The sequence below is a fragment of the Trachurus trachurus genome, assembly GCF_905171665.1.
Source record: "Trachurus trachurus genome assembly, chromosome: 12".
NCBI classification, from domain to species: domain Eukaryota; kingdom Metazoa; phylum Chordata; class Actinopteri; order Carangiformes; family Carangidae; genus Trachurus; species Trachurus trachurus.
In genome coordinates this window covers 926,002-947,083 of record NC_139908.1, presented here as the reverse complement: position 1 = coordinate 947,083, position 21,082 = coordinate 926,002, and the positions used below count along the sequence as shown (strand labels likewise).

Genomic DNA, 21,082 nt, shown 5'->3' with positions numbered 1-21,082 from the left:
AAGTGTATGGGTAGTGTTAGCCTGCCTCCACTTAGAGTCACTAATTAGCTTAGCTCAAACGCTGGAAGTGTATAGGTAGTGTTAGCCTGCCTCCACCTAGAGTCGCTAATTAGCTTAGCTCAAACACTGGAAGTGTATGGGTAGTGTTAGCCTGCCTCCACCTAGAGTCGCTAATTAGCTTAGCTCAAACACTGGAAGTGTATGGGTAGTGTTAGCCTGCCTCCACCTAGAGTCGCTAATTAGCTTAGCTCAAACGCTGGAAGTGTATGGGTAGTGTTAGCCTGCCTCCACCTAGAGTCGCTAATTAGCTTAGCTCAAACGCTGGAAGTGTATGGGTAGTGTTAGCCTGCCTCCACCTAGAGTCGCTAATTAGCTTAGCTCAAACGCTGGAAGTGTATGGGTAGTGTTAGCCTGCCTCCACCTAAAGTCATCAGAGAAACTCTTCATCAACTCTAAAGGGAAACCGGCGGGCCGATCTTCGTCTCAGAGCTGACAAAACTCTCCGGTAAGGCATCTTGAGCGGTCAAATGCCGCTAACGGGACCAGATCGGTCAAAACAGACGGTTCAAGCAAAGACGCTTTATTTTGGTTCAAGCTAGCTACATCGAGGGTAGGTTAGCTTCCTATTTCAAAGTAAAAGCACAAATTATATCGTCATGGTTTTCTCTATGTAAAGGGCAACGGGTGTTTTATTTTGTGAAAGTAACCGGAAGTGCGTTGGTCACAACGGCTAGCTTAAGTAGCGCCGAAATCGTCTGAACAAAATTGTAAACAGCTGGTATTTAGACAAATTAACGACACACTGCTGATCTAAACGGCTACTTTCTCACCTAAACATGTTTGAGTTTGAGTTTAGAGCTAAAATGAAATCAGCTTCTGACTGCTGATTTCGGCTCAGGTGAAGGCAGGCTAACACTACCCATACACTTCCAGCGCTTGAGCTAAGCTAATTAGTGACTTTAGGTGGAGGTAGGCTAACACTACCCATACACTTCCAGCGTTTGAGCTAAGCTAATTAGCGACTTTAGGTAGGAGGCAGGCTAACACTACCCATACACTTCCAGTGTTTGAGCTAAGCTAATTAGCGACTTTAGGTGGAGGCAGGCTAACACTACCCATACACTTCCAGCGTTTGAGCTAAGCTAATTAGAGACTTTAGGTGGAGGCAGGCTAACACTACCCATACACTTCCAGCGTTTGGGCTAAGCTAATTAGCGACTTTAGGTAGGAGGCAGGCTAACACTACCTATACACTTCCAGCGTTTGAGCTAAGCTAATTAGCGACTTTAGGTGGAGGCAGGCTAACACTACCCATACACTTCCAGTGTTTGAGCTAAGCTAATTACGGCGATACGGCTCTATCTCCATGGTTACTGCACGCACAGTCGAAAGGATGGTGTCTATCTGCTGGTCATGGACTCGGGAGTGAGGCAAGACACGAAAAAAAATTTTTTGGCGTATCACTTTAAAGCTCCTTCAAAATAAAGGTAGATGTTTGTATTAAAGCTATGTATTCAGAAACTGAGCCATAAAACCAGCCGTCAGGACTTCCTGTCACTTTGTGATGTCACAACAAAGCCCCACCCCCCCACCACCAGATCTTCTCATGGCTTAAACCTTCAAAATAAAAGAGTAGAATATAGACCTTCAAAGTAAAAGCATAAATAACTCTCACCTTGACAAACTGCAGGTCTGTGAGCGCGCGGACACAGAAGTCTGGGACGTACTGGAACGGCGTTCCGGGGATCTGAGTGATGCTGCCGCCGACCGAGCCGCTCTCCGGAGCGCGCTCCGTGCAGCTCAGCGACGCCGAGCGGTTCAGGTTCCCACCGTGGGACGGAGAGCGGAATTCTGGGATGGACGGAGAGCAGAGTGAGGAAGAGGAGGAGGAGGCAACAACAGGAGAGGAAGAAGAAGAGATCACACACACACACACATTTAAACATTTAAACATTTAAACATTTACAAAAGCAGAAAACATCAAGAACGATGAAGTGAAAACGAGACGATGAGTCGGTGAAGAGGAGAAACGACATCAGCTGATGTCACCGTGGCAACGGACACACTGTAACACATCACAGACACACACAGACACGTTGATGTGGTGAGTGAGGCAGAGATGACGTTAGTGCTTCATTAGAACGTGTCGTCGCCACGGCGGCGGTGGGAGGAAGCGCTCTGATTGGCTGGTGTTCAGTGATGTCATGAAGGGGGCGGGGCTTCATCCCTGTGCTCGGAGTTACGGAAAACCGTCTGGGCCAAAAAGGAATAGTTTGAGTTCGCTGCTCTCTAATCAACACTTTACTTGTTTGTTTTCTCACAAATAAACAAACCAAGTTGTGTTGATTAGAGGTCAGATGCTAAGCTAAGCTAAGCTAAGCTAGGCTAAGCTAAGCTTACTGTAGCTTCATGGTTTATTATTATTATTATTATTATTATTAAAATGTTTTTCATTCTTCTCCTGAAACTATTCCTTTAACCGAAGCTCTGCAGTCAGTGTGACATCACAGGAGGCGTGGCTAAGATCTGACCGTAGATCAGTGGTTACAGAGGGGGGGGGGTGAGAGTGACAAGGTTAAAGAAAATAATAAATTAAGAGCATCAAGAGCCCCGTCCAGCAAGATCCACCAGCTCTCTGGTAAAAACACCTGCAGCTAATGTGGCTGTATGTTCAGGAAACCTTTAATTTACAGGCAGCTCATTACGAGATAATTTCAATATGCAATAATGTCATAACAGCCAAGAAATAACAATTAATTGAGTCATAACGTCTAGAAATAACGGTCAATTTCATATTAATGTCGATTGAAGAAATAACAATTGATTGCGTAGAAACAGACCAGAAATATTGATCAATTCCAACGACTTGGTGGCGAAAAATTCTGGCCATTCCCAAAAAATTCAAAGCATGAAAAACATGTGTAACCTTTTGCCTTTATGAAAAAACATGACATTACTATGAAACCGACCGTTATTTATAGGATATTTCTTGACATTATCACCAAATAACGGCCTGTAAACTGAAGGGTCACCACCAGTTTTTAACTTTTTGCTGCTTCATTTTAATTTGTAGACAAAGTAAAACTTAAACCAGGCAACAGAAGAGCATAAACTTTATCCTGAAGCCTGTTAAATGGAAACAGCAAAAACACAACAACGCAAATTTCCAACTACTTTATCTTTTTTTTTTTTAGATCAAATGAAGTAAAGAAGATTTTCCTTTATAATGATTTATTTACTGTTAATGACTTGAACTGAAATTCAACTGATGACGTCAATATGAAATTGACCGTTATTAATAGACTATTTCTGACATTATTACGTAATAACAGCCTGTAAATTAAATGGTTACCGATCCGTATGTTCTGTACAACCAGAATCTAATCTAATCAGTAAATATCCTGGTTCTGATTCTTTATGTCTGTGGAAAGACATGAGGCTAACGAGCTGCTAACGAGCTGCTAACGAGCTGCTAAGACGTTCAGCAGTCCACCTTAAGGAGCTCCTGACCTCTGACCTCTGTGTGTGTCTGTACCTGCTGGATCAGGGCTCTGAGGATGATGGAGGAAATGTGAATGAGATCAGATTAAAAAGAGGACCGACCCCCCCTCACCCCCCTCCCTCCTCTGACCCATGCGAGTGTTGTTACCTGGGAAACGAGAGAAGAGAGAAAACCTCTTAAGAGAGAGGCGTCGTGGAGGGGGGGAGGCCACCGTGGGGGAGAGAGGGGGGGTGACAGCTGAGAGGGGGGGGGGGGGGGCAGATAGAGAGGGGGGGAGAGAGAGAGGTTTATTTATTTGAGTAGATACATCCCTCCTCCTCCTCCTCCTCTTCCTCCTCTTCATCGAGAGGAAGAACCGATCAGCTGATCAGTGTTTACAAACGTCAACGTGGTGAATTAGCGCCATCATCAGTCCTGCTGCTGTTATTACACTGGTCCACTGTCACAGACCATAATATCATATAATAACACAATATAATATACTGTAATATACTGTAAAAGAATAGAATAGAATATATTGTAATATAATATAATATAATATTTATTAACCTTGTTTTCACTTTTAGCACTCCCCTCCCCCTTCCCCTTCAGGCTGCACTTGAAAATAAGAATTTTGTTCTTAATTTGCTCGCCTGGTTATTAAATTAAAAAAATATATATATATATAGTATAGTATAATAAACTGTAATATAATATAATAGAATAGAATATATTGTAATATAATATAGTACAATATAATATAATATAATATAGTATAATATACTGTAATATAATATAATATAATATAATATAGGACTGGATAAATGAAAGGATGTTTACTGTATTTGAGTCCCTAATTGAAGCGACTTGACACTTTTAAGGTGGAATATTTTCTGTCTTTTACATCATTATTAGTATTAGTTCTGATGTATTTCTGATCCTTTGTAGGATTCATAAAGTTTTATTAAACTTTAACCAGTTACGACTCCAGTAAATCTGATTTTCATAGTTTATTAACATTGTAGTTGGAAGTAAAGGCAAATAAACTTCTCATTTCTGTGTAAACAGCAGATAATGTTTATGAGGAAAGTTTACAGTCAAGTCTGTAACATGAGACGTTGGTCCAACAGGACGCTGAGCTGGAGACACAGGCGTCTCCATGACGATGAGACATGGACGCACACACACACACACACACACACACACACACACACACACACACACACTGAGCTGCAGAATGTGCACATGAAGCACAGAGAAGAAAAAGAAGAGAAACAGGTCGACAGAGAAGAGGAAGTAGGACTCTGAGCCACCAGGAGGCGCCACACACACACACACACACACACACACACACACACACACACACACACACACACACACACACACACACACACACACTAAGGTACAGTAGAAACCTGCCTTAAAATTACTAAAATTAAAGGACAATTCCGGGCAAATTCACCTCAGGCTGTATGTTCCTATCATTTTAGGTCTAACAGAAGGAATCTGAAGATGTTCAGTTTAATGTCTCCTGTTTTGCGGTAGTTGTGTCTGTCCCCGCGTCGCCACGGCAACGATGAATGGGAGCGGATTGAAGTTGTGCTGTTTAGGCTGTTTCCATCCCTCAAAGCCACAGACAGCGTCAGATGGAGACTCAAACATGCAGCCAGAAGTTTATTCACTTCAAGCAAGTCCAGAGTTGATGTGTTCACTGCAAAAACTCTAAATCTTTCCAAGAATATTTGTCTCATTTCTTGTCAAAATGTCTCATTTCTAGTCAAAACTAATCTCTTTTCACTTAAAATAAGACTCATCATCTAAAAATTAACTCGTTTTTAGATCATTTTCACTTGTTTCAAACTAATTTTCACTTAAAATAAGTAGAAAAATCTGCCAGTGAAAGCAGGTTTTTTGTGTTTGTAATAAGAAAGAAAAACTTGATCCACTGTCAGATTTTCTACTTATTTCAAGTGAAAATATGTTTGAAAGAAGTAAAAAGTGTCTAAAAACAAGCTGCTTTTAATGTGATGAGTCTTATTTTTAGTATAATGAGATTTGTTTTGACTAGAAATAAGACAAATATTCTTGGTAAGATTTTGAGTTTTTGCAGTGTAGGCTGTTTCCATCCCTCAAAGCCACAGACAGCGTCAGATGGAGACTCAAACATGCAGCCAGAAGTTTATTTACTTGAAGCAAGTCAAGAGTTGATATTCCTGTGTTTCTGACACAAACGGGAGCTTCCCACTGCACCTGAACACACCGAGCGTCAACTTGGGTCTCGACTCCGCCAGACTTTGAATTAGATCTAGTTTTACAAACATGTCGGCTTGTTGAAGTAAATAAACTTCTGGCTGCATGATTGAGTCTCCATCTGACGCTGTCTGTGGCTTTGAGGGATGGAAACAGCCTAAGCAGCAGAACTTCAATCCACTTCCATTCATCGCTGCCGTGGCGTAGGAACATACAGCCTGAGTTGAATTTGCCCGGAATTGTCCTTTAAAGCCCTCCCCAACAAGCTGCTCACACCAAGGGGGTGGATCGGACTACACGCAGGCGTAGCTCACAGTCGGCCATATGAGGACGGGCAACTGTCTCTGACTCTGGCTGCAGTTACAGTGCAGTAGATGGTGATCCAGTCATCTGCACTAAAAAAACGATTCATAACTCTGTGAAAAATAAATCAGTATGTAGCTATTACTTTAACTATTTGCATAATGTCACTATAATGTTACTTTTACAAAAAAAAATACATTATTAAAATTATCCGTGATTCTATATATGCTGCATCATAACTGCATAAACGTTCAGAAAAATCAAACCGTTTTGAAATCGGACAAAAACTGAGCAAGTTGTGGTCATTATAGCAGAACATGCACCATAGGCTTAATGCTCTGAGGGAGAGAGTTGCCCGTTCCAAGATGGCCGCCGTACTGGCTACGCTTTGTCATTGGGAAACAGCTGCGGGTGAGTCATCTAGTTCTTATATATATCTATATAGGCTGTATTCGAAACCGCATACTATACTGCTAGTACGTACTGATTTGGCCAAAATGTAGTATGTAGTATGCAGTATGCGAACAAAAGCAAAATCTGCAGTATGCGAAAAGTTCCCGGATGTCGTACTGATTCGGAAAATATTTCCAGTATGCATCTGACCAGTCTACATCGCCTACTGTATCCCACAATGCAATGCTCCCCTGACGTCCTAACGTAACCAGAGCGTAACCAAAGACAGTAGTGTAGCCGTGTACCGTAACTATAGTTTAATAAAATAAAACTTCATGCAGACTGATCGGTTCATTGTAAAATATTTATTTATTTTTTGTAAATGTGGTGATTTCTGTACGTAACGTTATAGGCTCCAGAGCCCCGAGGCAGCGCTGCTCACACACAAGAAGCTTCACTTTACATTCAAACAAACTAATGCTACTGCCACAATTGAGATTTCATCAATGAGACCAACATTTTTCTCCTAAAAATAATTTAACCAGCCGGTGGTAAACCTTTAAAAACCTGCGGGTAAGTTAATTAGCGACCGTTTTCTCCTCCGGAATGACGTCGTAGTGCTGGCCGGCCGAGCACGTCAGGAGCCGGGCTGCTGCCTCTGTGATGTCCCGGTCGCTGCGGAGCTTCACTTCTCCGAAAAACATCGGATCAAACTTTTAAACAGCCGTCATTTGGATAAACTGGCGGTATATTTGGGGTCTTAACAGTTACTTTCTCGCATGAAAAAATATTAAAACTTAAAAAAGTTACATAATTACAGCGCTAGAGCGAGAAATAAAACAGCTTTTAGCCTGTTTTACAGCTGCTGCTACCGGTTGCCGTGAAATGCATTCTGGGAAACTCGTATACTGCATACTGCGATGATAACGGTGTCGGTCTGCTGAAGCAGCATACTGAATCCTACATTCAGTATGCAGTATACAGTACATATAACGCAGTATGTAGTAGGCAGTACGGTAGTATGCGGTTTCGAAAACAGCCTATGGCTCACACCCCCTGGACGGCAGCCATGTTTATTACCCATCATGCACCAGAAGGAACAGAGTGATGAAGTGTTTCCTGTCTACTCTAATCAATCACTCCGTCCGTCCTTTCAAAATAAAACGCAGCGACAATCTCAGTGTGTCTGATTGGTGAAGAAAGAAAGAGCTCATTGTGTGTGTGTGTGTGTGTGTGTGTGTGTGTGTGTGTGTGTGTGTGTGTGTGTGTGTGTGTGTGTGTGTGTGTGTGTGTGTGTGTGTGTGTGTGTCCTCTCTTACCCAGTGCTGGTGTGCTCAGAGCCATGACTCCATAATAAGAGAACGGTCCAGTTTCAAACTTCATGTTTTCATTTCCAGCTTCCACCTCCACTCGGCCCTGAAATTACATTTGAATTACATTTGTGTGTGTGTGTTTGTGTGTGTGTGTGTGTCGTCTCCTATGGCAGTAACACAAACACTTTGACATCCCATAAATATTAGATTCTGCCACAGGTCCAGTGTCTGGTGTGTTAGAGGAGCAGCTGAGCTCCGGTTGCATCCTGGGTGTCTGCAGTCACTCTATAACCACACCTCGGGTGTCAACAACAGCCTCACACACTCACTCTGACACACACACACACACACACACACACACAGGCAGATACGTCGGCACAGCAGAAGACGATAGAGTTTGTAATTTATGTGACATCCAAGAGGTGGAGAATTAAATGCATTTTGTCTTCTACTGTCCTTTCTATGAGTTCATTTGCAAAAGCAAATAAGTGCCATTTTGAAAAAGATGAGCTGAGGCTTTGTAATTATTCTTTGCATAGTGTTGTTTTCAATAGAACTTTATTTTTTTGAGATATGACTGTCATTCAACTTTGGTTTGACTAATATCACCTTATGTAAAAAAAAAAAAAAAGAAGATTCTAGAATTTTTAAAAAAAACGAGTTATCTGCTTTTGCAAATGAACTCTTCAAAAACTGTGTAGTAAGGTAGATCCAAATAACAAATTTGTGTGTTTAGACGATGCTGAGAAGCTGAAACATCTTTTTCAGTTGAATATATTTGCATTTTCTATATTTTGTGAAAAGGTTTGGGCAATGAGACGAAGAGCGATGTATAGTTGAGAACTGAAAGTAATCTGAAACTGTTTATTTATGTGTCTCACCTGTGTGGCAGGTAACACCAACAGGAAGGACTGTCTAGTCTTTGTTTTCTTGTATTTGTCATTAAATGTCTTGTAATCCCATATGGGATGGACCACAGTGGTGGCATGACACCAAAATAAAAAAAATTAATTAATTAATTCACACAAGCATCTACCAGCACACACACAATAACAACCATGACTGATCAAACCTCGTTAACTTCTCTCAAGTCGGTGTCAATACAGCACTTTATTCATGTTTAATGCTAAATGTAACTTGTGTAATTGTTCAATCTGAGTTTTGCAGCTGTGTTTATTTATTCATGGAACCTATCCACTGTATTTGTATCATTGCATTTATTGTGTTCAGTATATTTGATCCTATTCTAAAGCCTGAACAGGGATAAAGACTGACCATTAGCTGAAGCTATAGACGTCTTGTATGCTTCACATTTTTCAATTTTTTGTGGCAATGTTGTGTATGTATCGTCCCTGTTAAATAAACATTAAAATAAATAATAATTAAGAAAAAATTGATCTCATGTGATCGGTTTTATTCTGGTTTTTATTGATCCACTCTTTTCATCCTGAGTTTGAAACGTGTTCTAAAAATAAAGCTTGTTTTGAAGAAGTGTGTGTGTGTGTGTGTGTGTGTGTTGAGCGTCCTCCCTCCCTGCCTCTTTGTTCTCCTCTTCCTGGTGCAGAGGAGGGATTTACTGAGTGACAGCCTCTCCTCCTCTCCTCCTCCCTCCATCTCTCACACTCGTCCTCTAACTCCTCTCTTTTCTTTACATCTCTCTCTCTCTCTCAACTCCACATGCTGCTGCAGGTTATTGTATTTTACCCAGGACACTTGTACAATCAGTGTACAGTAGCCTTGTTATATAGAGCTATGAAGGAGTGGAATGCCCTTTAGAATTATGTTACACAACAAAGAAACATGGTTAGTTTTTATATGAAACTAAGAGATTATTATTTGGATCATAATTTTGACCATTAGTAGCCTATAAATCTGTAAAGTGGGTCTTGGCATCCTTGTGTGACAGGATACAAGTGTGTTTTCTGTTTGTATTTTTGTTTCTATGTATTCAGTAGGCTATGTGTTGTTTGTTGATGGTTTGTGTTTGTCACTTATGTAAATGAAAGACCCCAGGTAAAGGAAGAAGCTACTGCCTTGCTAAGCTACTGGGGATCTTAATAAACTAAACTAAACTCCATATGCATGTCCCCCCCCCCCCAATCTGCTTTTCTCCTCTTCCATCCTCCTTAACCCTTCAATCCCCTCGACTTGTCTCAGTCTTATGTAAGAGGATGTATTAGTGGAGGTCGAGCAGCGTGAGGAGGGGCCGACCCCCTGCTGATAACTGGAGGGGAGAGGGGGGGTTGACTATTTACACTCATGAGCCTGCATCAGTCATATTATATACATATTATAATGAAATTACATTATTAACAGATTCATATTTGATTTACATATCTGAATCTTCCAAGGGTGTTTTATTTTGAAGGGTTTTCTGCTTCTCAGACTACCAAATACTCCTAACACTGCTAATGCTAACCAACTGCTAACGCTCATAACCAACTGCTGACACTTTTAACCAACTGCTTAGGCCCCTAACTAATTGCTAACAGGATAGCCGCCAACACACTGCTAACCCACCTATCAGTTACAGTTACAGGATGTGACTGTGTAGCTATTTACAGAACGAAGGCGTCCATGTTGTTTTGTCTTTAATTACCCTAAGTCAGGTGAGTCTTAAGAGGTCAGAGGTCACCGTGCTCAGTGGCTGTGGCCGGTCCGTTAATGCTCCTCCAGACTGACGCAGTGACCTGGACTAAACCTGTGTCTGTCACCGTGTCAACCAGGTCGACCGGCCTCAACCAATCAGCCTCGTTATGACCCTGAAACACCGGCGGCGGCCATGTTGGAGCCTAACGACCAATGATCAATCAGAGTCAGGATTCAAATAAAAACTGGAGGAGGTGTGTGTGTGTGTGTGTGTGTGTGTGTGTGTGTGTGTGTGTGTGTGTGTGTGTGTGTGTGTGTGTGTGTGTGTGTGTGTGTGTGTGTGTGTGTGTGTGTGTGTGTGTTTACCTGCAGGATGAGGACAAAGTAGTCCACGGGTTTACCCCTCTGGTACAGGAAGTGCAGCGGCGAGCGCTTGTCGTTGTCGTTGAACTTGATTTCCTGGATGACGTCGGGGTGTTTGAGGATCCTCAGTAAAACTTTCTCTGTGATCTGGAACGGGCTGAACAGACTCACCTCTGGAAAGAGGGGGGGGGGGGGGGGGGGGGGGACAGCAACAAGACTGTTTATTTATCCATTCATCAACTTATTGGTGTCATGAATTTATAAAATCTCAACACACAGTATATCTGAATACGTATGTTCGCAATTACGCACCTAACACTTTAACACTATAGCACTCTGCACTTTAATCAGCCCTTTGATATATAATTTTAGCATTTTAAATACTAGCGAAATACGTATGGTACCCTGACCCTTGGCCTGTATGTTTCTTGATCCACTGTACGGTTTCATTGTTTTTTGTTCTTTTCTTGTCCTATTATGTTTTCAAGGACACTGTTTTTTTTTCTCTCTCTCTCTGTAATTAGCCATTAAGGCAAGTCAAGGCAAGGCATCTTTATTTATATAGCGCATTTCATACCAAGGCAACTCAATGTGCTTTACATAAAGACAAAACATTTTAAGAAAGAAGCATAAGACAGAATAAAAACAAACAAAACACTGAAAACAGAGTTAAAAGCAAGAGCAAATAAAAGTAAAATAAAAGAAAATAGATAAAGTTTTAAGTTCTCAGCTATAAGTACGTGAAAAGAGAAATGTTTTTAACCTGGATTTAAAAGTGCTTACAGTTGGGGCTGACTAATTGTTTGACTTGTTGTCATCAATTGTTCTACTGTTGTCACTGTTGTCTTAATCTTATGTTAACATCAACCTGCCAAAGGGACTAAAGATGGAAATTAGCCGTTGGCTATAATCTTGCATAATTACATGTATATGTCCATTAATATGTATTGTCCCTATCTTAAATAAATAAACTTGAAACTTGAAACTTGTGTTTTTAAATTAATTCAATTAAACAATAAATAAATGGAGGAAAAATCTCTGTTTGTTTAAAAATCAAGATCCGTTTCCACAAAAGAATGAGCAAACATCCTCAGGTAGTTTTGACTTGTTGCTACAGAAACGTCAGCAGCGAGCGAGGCGTCACCGTGGCGACCCCCCCCCCCCCCCCCTCAGAAAACTCACCTGTGGCCAGGAAGCGATGAGCTGCCAACATGAGCTGAGGAGAGATCTTCACCTTGCTTTCGCCTTCGTGTTTGAAGGCCGAGAAGTCCCGCTTGCTTTTGTTGGGATCGACCTTCTTCCTGTTCCTGTTGTCGGCTGAGAGGAGGGGTTGGGGGGGGATGTTATTGATTAGATGCATCATGATCACTGATGTTGATTGATGAGCTGTAGCTAGAGGAGCCATGCTAGCTGTTTCCACCTGTTTACAGTCTTTATGCTAAGCTACGCTAACTAGCTGCTGCTTTACATAATAAATTCATAATAAAGTCTTAAACAAAATGTACCAACTGTACTAACACTGATGAAATGTGAAAGGGGCAACTCAAAGAATCATTACAGGTGTGAGGATCATATGAATGAAAAGGAAATGTGAATATTTGCTAAGTCAATTTATAGTGTGCGCCCCTAAATTTTCTACTTGCACTCAATTGCACAAGTTAGTGGCCACTGTGCTCTTAGTAAAAACTGTTATTGTGGAGCCCTGAATGCACATTATTATGTACTATGTATACTATTATTATCCACCTAGAGCTCCATGTTTTGTCTGGAGTTTTAATTTCTTCTTTCAATATTTTATTATGTCAAACCTGATCAAAAACATTCATTAGAACAGAACGAAGCATTACTGTAATAGTTATTGTCGCACCAATTTGCCAAATAAATCAATGAATGCAGTATACAGTTAAAGGAGTATTATCGCAAAATTCGGCCACTAGATGGAGCCAGGCGGAGCTTATCAGATATAAACAAGTGGGCAGCTGTCAGAGAGAGAGAGCAGCCTCGTTTAGTCCCCACCCCCCGCCCCCCCTCCTCCTCCCTCGCCAGGCCGAATGAACGTGCAATCGCGGGAAAAAGAAAACTCGCTGCGGCAGCTCTACGTCGCGCACAACCACAACAACGACAACAACAACTGAAACGTCCTCCTCCTTAATAACGCTGAGAGGACAGCTGAAGAAAGACACAGGGACGTGGAGAGAAAGTGTTCTACCAGCGATTCAGTGACTGTGAGCAGCCTAACACTGCTACATTACTTACTGTTGCATATTTGTCCGGTTCGGGGGTCGGATTTGCGAGTTCCGAGTGCATTTTAACGCAGCAAGCGCCAGGCCGGCTTGGATCATAACAAAGACAAATGCTGCATTTGCCCCACGGACACTACACTGTTGGCGATTTTTTTTTTTAATTTAGTTATGGCTCCCCCCGACCCATCTTTTACATATGTCAGCTTATTTTATGCTATTACTGCTGTATTTGCGATAATGCTCCTTTAATAACTAATATTTAATTATCTTTAAATAGGAAAATACTAAGTAAAAACGATGAGGTGCAGTGTGTGTGTGTGCGTGTGTGTCTGTGTCATTGCTGACTCACTGTAAAGATCGGACTCGTCCAGGATCTCTGACTTGATGATCTCCTCGATGACGTCCTCTAGCGTGACCAATCCCAGCACCTCGTAGAACGGGTCGCCCTCGCCCTCGTTGTTCACCTTCTGGACGATGGCCAGGTGGGATTTACCTGGAGAGACACAGACAGACAGAGATAAAAATAGAGACAGAGATCATCTGTCAGTTCATCCACTGCTTTTACTGTGCATTCAACATTTTAGGATTTGATTCTCCAAACTGTGAAGGAACCAATGAGCCTGGATCAGTCATCTTAGATTATTATAATGAAATTACATCATTAACACATTCATATTTGATTTACATCTCTGAATCTTCCTAGAGCGTTTTATTTTGAAGGGTTTTCTGCTTCCTGTGTGTAACACTACCAAATACTCCAAACACTGCTAATGCTAACCAACTGCTAACGCTCATAACCAACTTCTTACACTTAAACCAACTGCTAACCGCCACTCTTAACCAACTGCTAGTTACTTTTAACCAACTGCTAACGTTAACGCTCATATGAGAGGGGTCTGGCTGCAGACCTCCACTGTCAGGACGCTTCCTTGCAGACCTCCACTGTGAGGCCACCTCCACTGTGGGGACGGAAGTTGATTGAACACATTTCATTTACATTATTAAGCCCCATAAAGTATGTGGGAAACTAGAAAATATATAGGTTCCTCCTGGTATACTCGCTTTTAAATTATATTTACCTACATTATATTAAATAAAGCCCCAAAAAATAAAGTATATATCCATTGTTCTGTGCCCTGCCCTGAACGGGTTTCGAACCGTGACGATGCTCGGGGGGTGGGGGACACGAGAGAATCCAGTCAATTATTTTTTCAGGTGAAAGTCACTGCTCAATCCCCTCTACCATTGTTAACCCTCCCCGGAGGTGAAAGTTAACCTTAAACATGTGGATTCAACTACTTTAGTCCATTTTTTAACATCGTAAAAACATCAGCTGTCTTTTGCTACGGACTGCAACAGGCCGTTGTCATGGATACATGACAACAACTTCCATTCATACCAGTCACGCTGTGATAAGGTTTTAGCAGAGCGATAGGTTTTAGGTGCTCAATATACCACGGCTAACAACCAATCAGATCGCCGGATTTCACCTTTCCGTTTTATATTATTTTTTTATTTTAACATAAAAAAAAAAAAAAAAAATCATCATTCTGAAGGTGTGGCGGCTTTTATTTTGCCGTGGCGGTGGGCCACGATCAATTACATGTAGAGGAAACCCTGCCATTATTGACCACTTTTTCCTATTCTTCATGTTTAAATAAAAAAAAAAACTTCACAAATACATGCTTCTGGTTTATTCGCTTTTATTTTGAAAAGCTTCGAATCACTTCCGTCCCCACAGTGGAGGTGGCCTCACAGTGGAGGTCTGCAAGGAAGCGGCCTGACAGTGGAGGTCTGCAGACAGACCCTCTTGGCTCATATACCAACTGCTAACACTGCTAACGCTCATAACCAACTGCTAACACTTTTAACCAACTGCTAACACTCATAACCAACTGCTAACGCTCATAACCAACTGCTAACACTCATAACCAACTGCTAACACTTTTAACCAACTGCTAACACTCATAACCAACTGCTAACGCTCATAACCAACTGCTAACACTCATAACCAATTGCTAACATGTTTTAACCAACTGTTAACCAACTGCTAACACTGCTAACACTTTTAACCAACTGCTAACACTCATAACCAATTGCTAACATGTTTTAACCCAACTGTTAACCAACTGCTAACACTGCTAACACTTTTAACCAACTGCTAACACTCATAACCAATTGCTAACATGTTTTAACCCAACTGTTAACCAACTGCTAACACTGCTAACACTTTTAACCAACTGCTAACGCTTTTAACCAACTGCTAACGCTTTTAACCAACTGCTAACACTGCTAACACTTTTAACCAACTGCTAACACTCATAACCAACTGCTAACACTCATAACCAACTGCTAACACTCATAACCAACTGCTAACGCTTTTAACCAACTGCTAAGTTAACACTTTTAACCAACTGCTAACACTGCTAACACTTTTAACCAACTGCTAACACTTATAACCAACTGCTAACACTTTTAACCAACTGCTAACACTCATAACCAACTGCCAACACTCATAACCAACTGCTAACACTCATAACCAACTGCTAACACTTTTAACCAACTGCTAACACTGCTAACACTTTTAACCAACTGCTAACACTTATAACCAACTGCTAACACTTTTAACCAACTGCTAACACTGCTAACACTTTTAACCAACTGCTAACACTCATAACCAACTGCTAACACTTTTAACCAACTGCTAACACTGCTAACACTTTTAACCAACTGCTAACACTTATAACCAACTGCTAACACTTTTAACCAACTGCTAACACTCATAACCAACTGCCAACACTCATAACCAACTGCTAACACTCATAACCAACTGCTAACACTTTTAACCAACTGCTAACGCTCATAACCAACTGCTAACACTTATAACCAACTGCTGTGCGCGAGCGGAAATAATGAAAGTAACGTTAATGTAAACAAACACTGCATACCAGTCCGGTATCTCCAAAATCAGGCAGGTTTCCAGGATGCCAAGTAGCCTACTCATTTCAATGTAACAATTGCCCCGGTGTCAAAAAGGGAAAAAGGAGAGGGGGGGGGGATCGATCACGGACTTTCATGATCAATTACCATGGCAACGAACAAAGCTTCAAATTTTTTGTGTCAGCCCTACTGCTAACAACGCTCATAACCAACTGCTAACGCTCATAACCAACTGCTAACGCTCATAACCAACTGCTAACGCTTTTAACCAACTGCTAATGCTCATAACCAACTGCTAACACTTTTAACCAACTGCTAACGCTCATAACCAACTGCTAACGCTCAAAACCAACTGCTAACGCTCAAAACCAACTGCTAACGTCATAACCAACTGCTAACGCTTTTAACCAACTGCTAACGCTCATAACCAACTGCTAACGCTCATAACCAACTGCTAACACTCATAACCAACTGCTAACCGCCATTACCAACTGCTAACGCTCATAAACAACTGCTAACACTCATAACCAACTGCTAACCGCCATTACCAACTGCTAACACTCATAACCAACTGCTAACGCTCATAACCAACTGCTAACGCTCATAGCCAACTGCTAACGCCCTTACCAACTGCTAATAGGTACTCATAACCAACTGCTAGTACACTCATAACTTCTTACACTTTTAACCAACTGCTAACCGCCATTACCAAAACTTACTCCTAACAAACTGTTAACACTCAACCAACTGCTAACACTTTTAACCAACTGCTAGCACTCGCAACTGCTAACCAACTGCTAAGTTGGTTATGATCTATTAGCAGTTGGTTATGAGTGTTCAAGCAGTTTTGCTAACACTCATAACCAACTGCTAATGCAACCAACTGCTAACCAGCTGCTAGCCTAATTATAACTGCAGAGAGATCATCTGTCAGTTCATCCACTGCTTTTACTGTCAATTCAACATTTTTGGATTTGATTCTCCAAACTGTGAAGGAACCAACAGCCAGGAAAGTAGGGCAGCATCAAACACACAGAGGGAGGAGGAGGAGGGCTGGGGGCTTCGCTGCAGCTGCTGCCTCCTCAACTTCAGCCGCTAGCTGCCCTTCAGACACATGAAAACATCTTCAGCATGACAGACATTACTTTTGACTTTCTATCATTATATTTAGGAGTTTTAGGCTACCATCATAAAATGTCTCATCTCTCTAATGACAAATAGGCTAGGCTAGGCTACCTATTTCAGATTCTAAGTGCCGCTTCTAGCCTAGGCTACTGTAGAAAAGAGCAACAAGGAAGTGGCTAAAACTAGAAAAACCTACAGTGGACGAGTGGCTTGACATCATTTATAACATTTTTAAAATGGAAAGAATTACTTTTGCTATAAGACTAAAACAGGTCTGGTTTTGAAAAGATGGGAAAGATGGATTAGATATGTCACTCCAGTTAGTCCATCGTTTTATAGTAGGCTAGCCTACCAGGTCTTATAGCCTATCCATTTCCTTTTTTCATCTCCGTTTCAACCCTTATGCATCAGTATTTTAATTTTTTTCTCTATTATAACAGATGTGCACCCCAGCATTCTTGTTCTAAGCCTAAAGGAGTTAAATTCTCAAATTTGGATTTTAATAATTTCATCTTTTGTGTGATTGAGGGAGGACCAATCATCATCCCTATCTGTAGACCTATTGTCAATGGAATCGTGGATGTATTACTGTGCAATTCAGTTGTTACAGATGAATGGATGAGATTGGTGAATGTGAACCATGAAAATCACAATAAAAACAGAATAAAAAAAGAAAAAGAAAACATCTTCAGCAGCAGCAGTGCAGCGTCACTCAGGCTGTGGGTTTACTGTCCTGCTGCGAGGACACACTGACAGTGACGCCTCAATATAGACGAGAGGAGGAGGAGGAGGAGGAGGAGGAGGAGGAGGAGAGAGAAGCAGATTAATCTCGGCGCTCTGACACAGAGGAAACCGTCTGGCAGCACCTGAGTCTGACGTGACGCTGTGAGGTCACGGTGCCTCTGAGCCTCTGACTCTGGACCAGTGAATCTCTGCTCTGAGCAGTAAACACACGAGCACCAGCGTTTCAGAGTGACGCTGATGGACCGAGACGTTTTAAGGCCTCGTGCTCTGAGTTTCTGCAGCGCCATCAGTCGAGGTTTCTGTCTGAAGGTCACAGCGCCGACACGTTGTTGTTGCACCGTTAAACATTCTGTCTGTGCAGGAGGAGTCTCTATATTCTGTAGCCTACTGTTGCAGTTGCTAAAAACATGTATTTGTAGCCTACACAAAAATGATTAAAGGGATAGTTCAACATTTTGTCAAATTGGCCCATTGCCATAATCCCTACAGTCATAGCAGTAGGTTTGTTACCTTTAATTGTCGGTGCAAGATGTTTTTAGAACGGCGGAGCAGAGCCGTGAGCTGCTCAGAGCTACGCTACGGAGGCTCATTATGGGATTTCTTGGTTTCCCTCATCAAACTCATCAAATACACAATCCAACAACTCCACAACGCTCTGGTGGACAAGTTGTGAGCTGCACATTCACCACGCTATGAGATAATAACACAACGTTACCACACAGAGTTGTTGTAGAGGGAAATGCAGCCGGAACTACATTCCAGACACGGCTGCTGGGCGGAGGGATTTCAGAAGAGAAAGTAGTTCAGAGTGTTTGCTTCATGTGTCGTTATGTTACATAATTATACGTTATTATCTCAACATGCACCGATAATTAAAGGTGATGAACCTACTGCTGCGACTATAGGAGTTATGGTGAGAGGAGGATCTGACTAAATGTTGAACTGTCCCTTTAACTGATCTGATCTTGAACATCTTCTGTTATCTGAACTGTTCAGACTCAGAAACTCCGTCAACACAGAGAAGAGAAGGTGATCTGAGCGAGGAGCTTTTACACAGCGACAGCGATGATGATGATGATGACTCATCATGTCAGTTTCCTCTGGGCTGTAGCTGCACACACACACACACACACCTCCCTCATCAAATACACAATCCAACAACTCCACAACGCTCTGGTGGACAAGTTGTGAGCTGCACATTCACCACGCTATGAGATAATAACACAACGTTACCACACAGAGTTGTTTTAGAGGGAAATACAGAGACTGTTGATGAAAAACTGTCCCTGAAGGCAACGTGCATCAGAGGTTTTGCATGAATTTCCCTCTAAAACAACTCTGTGTGGTAACGTTGTGTTATTATCTCATAGTGTGGTGAATGTGCAGCTCACAACTTGTCCACCAGAGCGTTGTGGAGTTGTTGGATTGTGTATTTGATGAGTTTGATGAGGGAAACCAAGAAATCCCATAATGAGCCTCCGTAGCGTAGCTCTGAGCAGCTCACGGCTCTGCTCCACCGTTCTAAAAACAGCTTGCACCGACAATTAAAGGTAACGAACCTACTGCTATGACTATAGGGATTATGGTAATGGGCCAATTTGACTAAATGTTGAACTATCCCTTTAAAGAAGAACAAGTCAGTGAGTGAACACCTCCTGACAGAAACTGATCAATATGAAGGAGCAACGAGCCAATAAGGAAACTTCATCACTCAGTCAGTCAGTGACGGACGAACGTTCTCGATTGATCGATGGATAGATGGATAAATAACCCATAATGTGTTCACATGTCAACATCTGGATCTGCCTCAGTAATAATCCTCTCCTGCTCCATCCAGCTGTGTGTGACCGCTTCACACACACACACACCTTCATCACAATCAGCTGTAATTCCCTTCCGGTGTGTGTGTCCATGATTGGACTGTGGATCCGAGGTGTGGATGTCAGCGCTGAGATTTCCCACACTAATCCTGTGCACCTGAACGCACAGATTTTCATCACATCAAACATTACTAAGCTGCTGATTGGACCGATCAGTTCCTCTGCTGCAGGATTACACCACTCCCAGCTGATGAGCAAGATTATTCTGTCACCTCGTGATGATGATGGTGATGATGATTGTTTCTATGATCCCACTGAAACCTTCACACAGTTCATCTGCACCAAAAGTTAAATGCTCATTTCAGTTGTTTTTACAGTTTTTCTCGATTGCTAAGGCACATTTCTGGAAAGCTTCCCTCCTTTTCTCTAAACTGTGAACACAAACCACAATTTTCAAGCTACAAAACCTCAGATTCTTCTTGCAAAACCAAACTTTCACCTCAAAACAGTTCAATCTGGTGCTCAAAACTGAACTGTGTTGTCAAATCAAAATTAAAAACACTACTGATCAGTCACTAAACACTACATAGACAAATAGAAAACACAACGCTCAGCACTTGAAGCTGTAGAAATAAATGTTTATTGTTCACTGTAGCTAAATGCATGTTGCAAAACAAAAAACCTGTGCATTTACACTGTAGCACTTCTCTCCTTCCCTTTCTTTCACCCTCCTCCTTCCCTCTCCATGTCCATTTCATCCCCTTTTCCTTCCTTCTTCTTTTTTCTTCCCAGTTCATCCCTCCCTCCCTCATCCTCTCTTCCTTCACCCTGTCGTCTCTCATCTTCTCCTCTTAACAACAAACAAAAAGGGAGAGGAGAGGAGTCGAGTCGGCTGCACTGAGCTTCTCTCTGCTTCCTGTTGTTGGACTGTGATGTTCCACTGATCAATAGATCAGCTCAGACAGGGGGGGGGGGGGGGGTTGTTTGTGTGGATGCAGTGATGGCTGCAGCTGCAACAAAACAAACAGCAGCAGTTGGTTGCTGCAGCTGCTGCTGCTGCACACACACATAGAGATGCAGCTAACGATTATTTTCATTATCAATTAATCTGCCGATTATTTAAACGATTAATCGATTAGTTATTTGATCAATAAAACATCAATCAGTGTTTCTCAAACCACCAGACGACGTCCTCAAATGTCATAAAGGAACAAAGAAACCAGAAATATTCACATTGAAGAAGCTGCAATCAGAGAATTTTGACTTTTTTTTATTAAATTATATTTAATATTTAATATTTAAAGAATAAAAGCTCCAGATTCTCTGATTGCAGCTTCCTCAATGTGAATATTTCTGGTTTCTTTGTTCCTTTATGACAATAAACTGAGTCTCTCTTTGGTTTGTGGACAAAACAAGACATTTGAGGACGATGTCGTCTGGTGGTTTGAGAAACACTGGTTGATGTTTTATTGAAGAAACAACTATAATGGATTGAATAAGTCGTAGCTGCAGCCCTGT

General features: G+C 41.7%; 2 protein-coding genes across 2 annotated transcripts in view; both read right to left on the bottom strand.

Annotated features, from left to right (window-relative positions):
* The window catches only part of sec14l7 (SEC14-like lipid binding 7), a 251,691-nt gene that overhangs the window by 205,322 nt on the left and 25,287 nt on the right, over window positions 1-21,082 (bottom strand). The gene's annotated exons all lie outside the window — the stretch shown is intronic.
* The window catches only part of LOC310994785 (metal transporter CNNM4), a gene marked incomplete at both ends in the record, with an annotated part of 28,926 nt that overhangs the window by 1,940 nt on the left and 5,904 nt on the right, over window positions 1-21,082 (bottom strand). Inside the window, 5 exons of the mRNA XM_083983612.1 lie at window positions 1,676-1,851; window positions 7,747-7,843; window positions 10,696-10,865; window positions 11,875-12,009; window positions 13,285-13,428. Coding sequence (XP_083839738.1) covers window positions 1,676-1,851; window positions 7,747-7,843; window positions 10,696-10,865; window positions 11,875-12,009; window positions 13,285-13,428 — 722 coding nt within the window. The remainder of the gene's footprint in view (window positions 1-1,675; window positions 1,852-7,746; window positions 7,844-10,695; window positions 10,866-11,874; window positions 12,010-13,284; window positions 13,429-21,082) is intronic.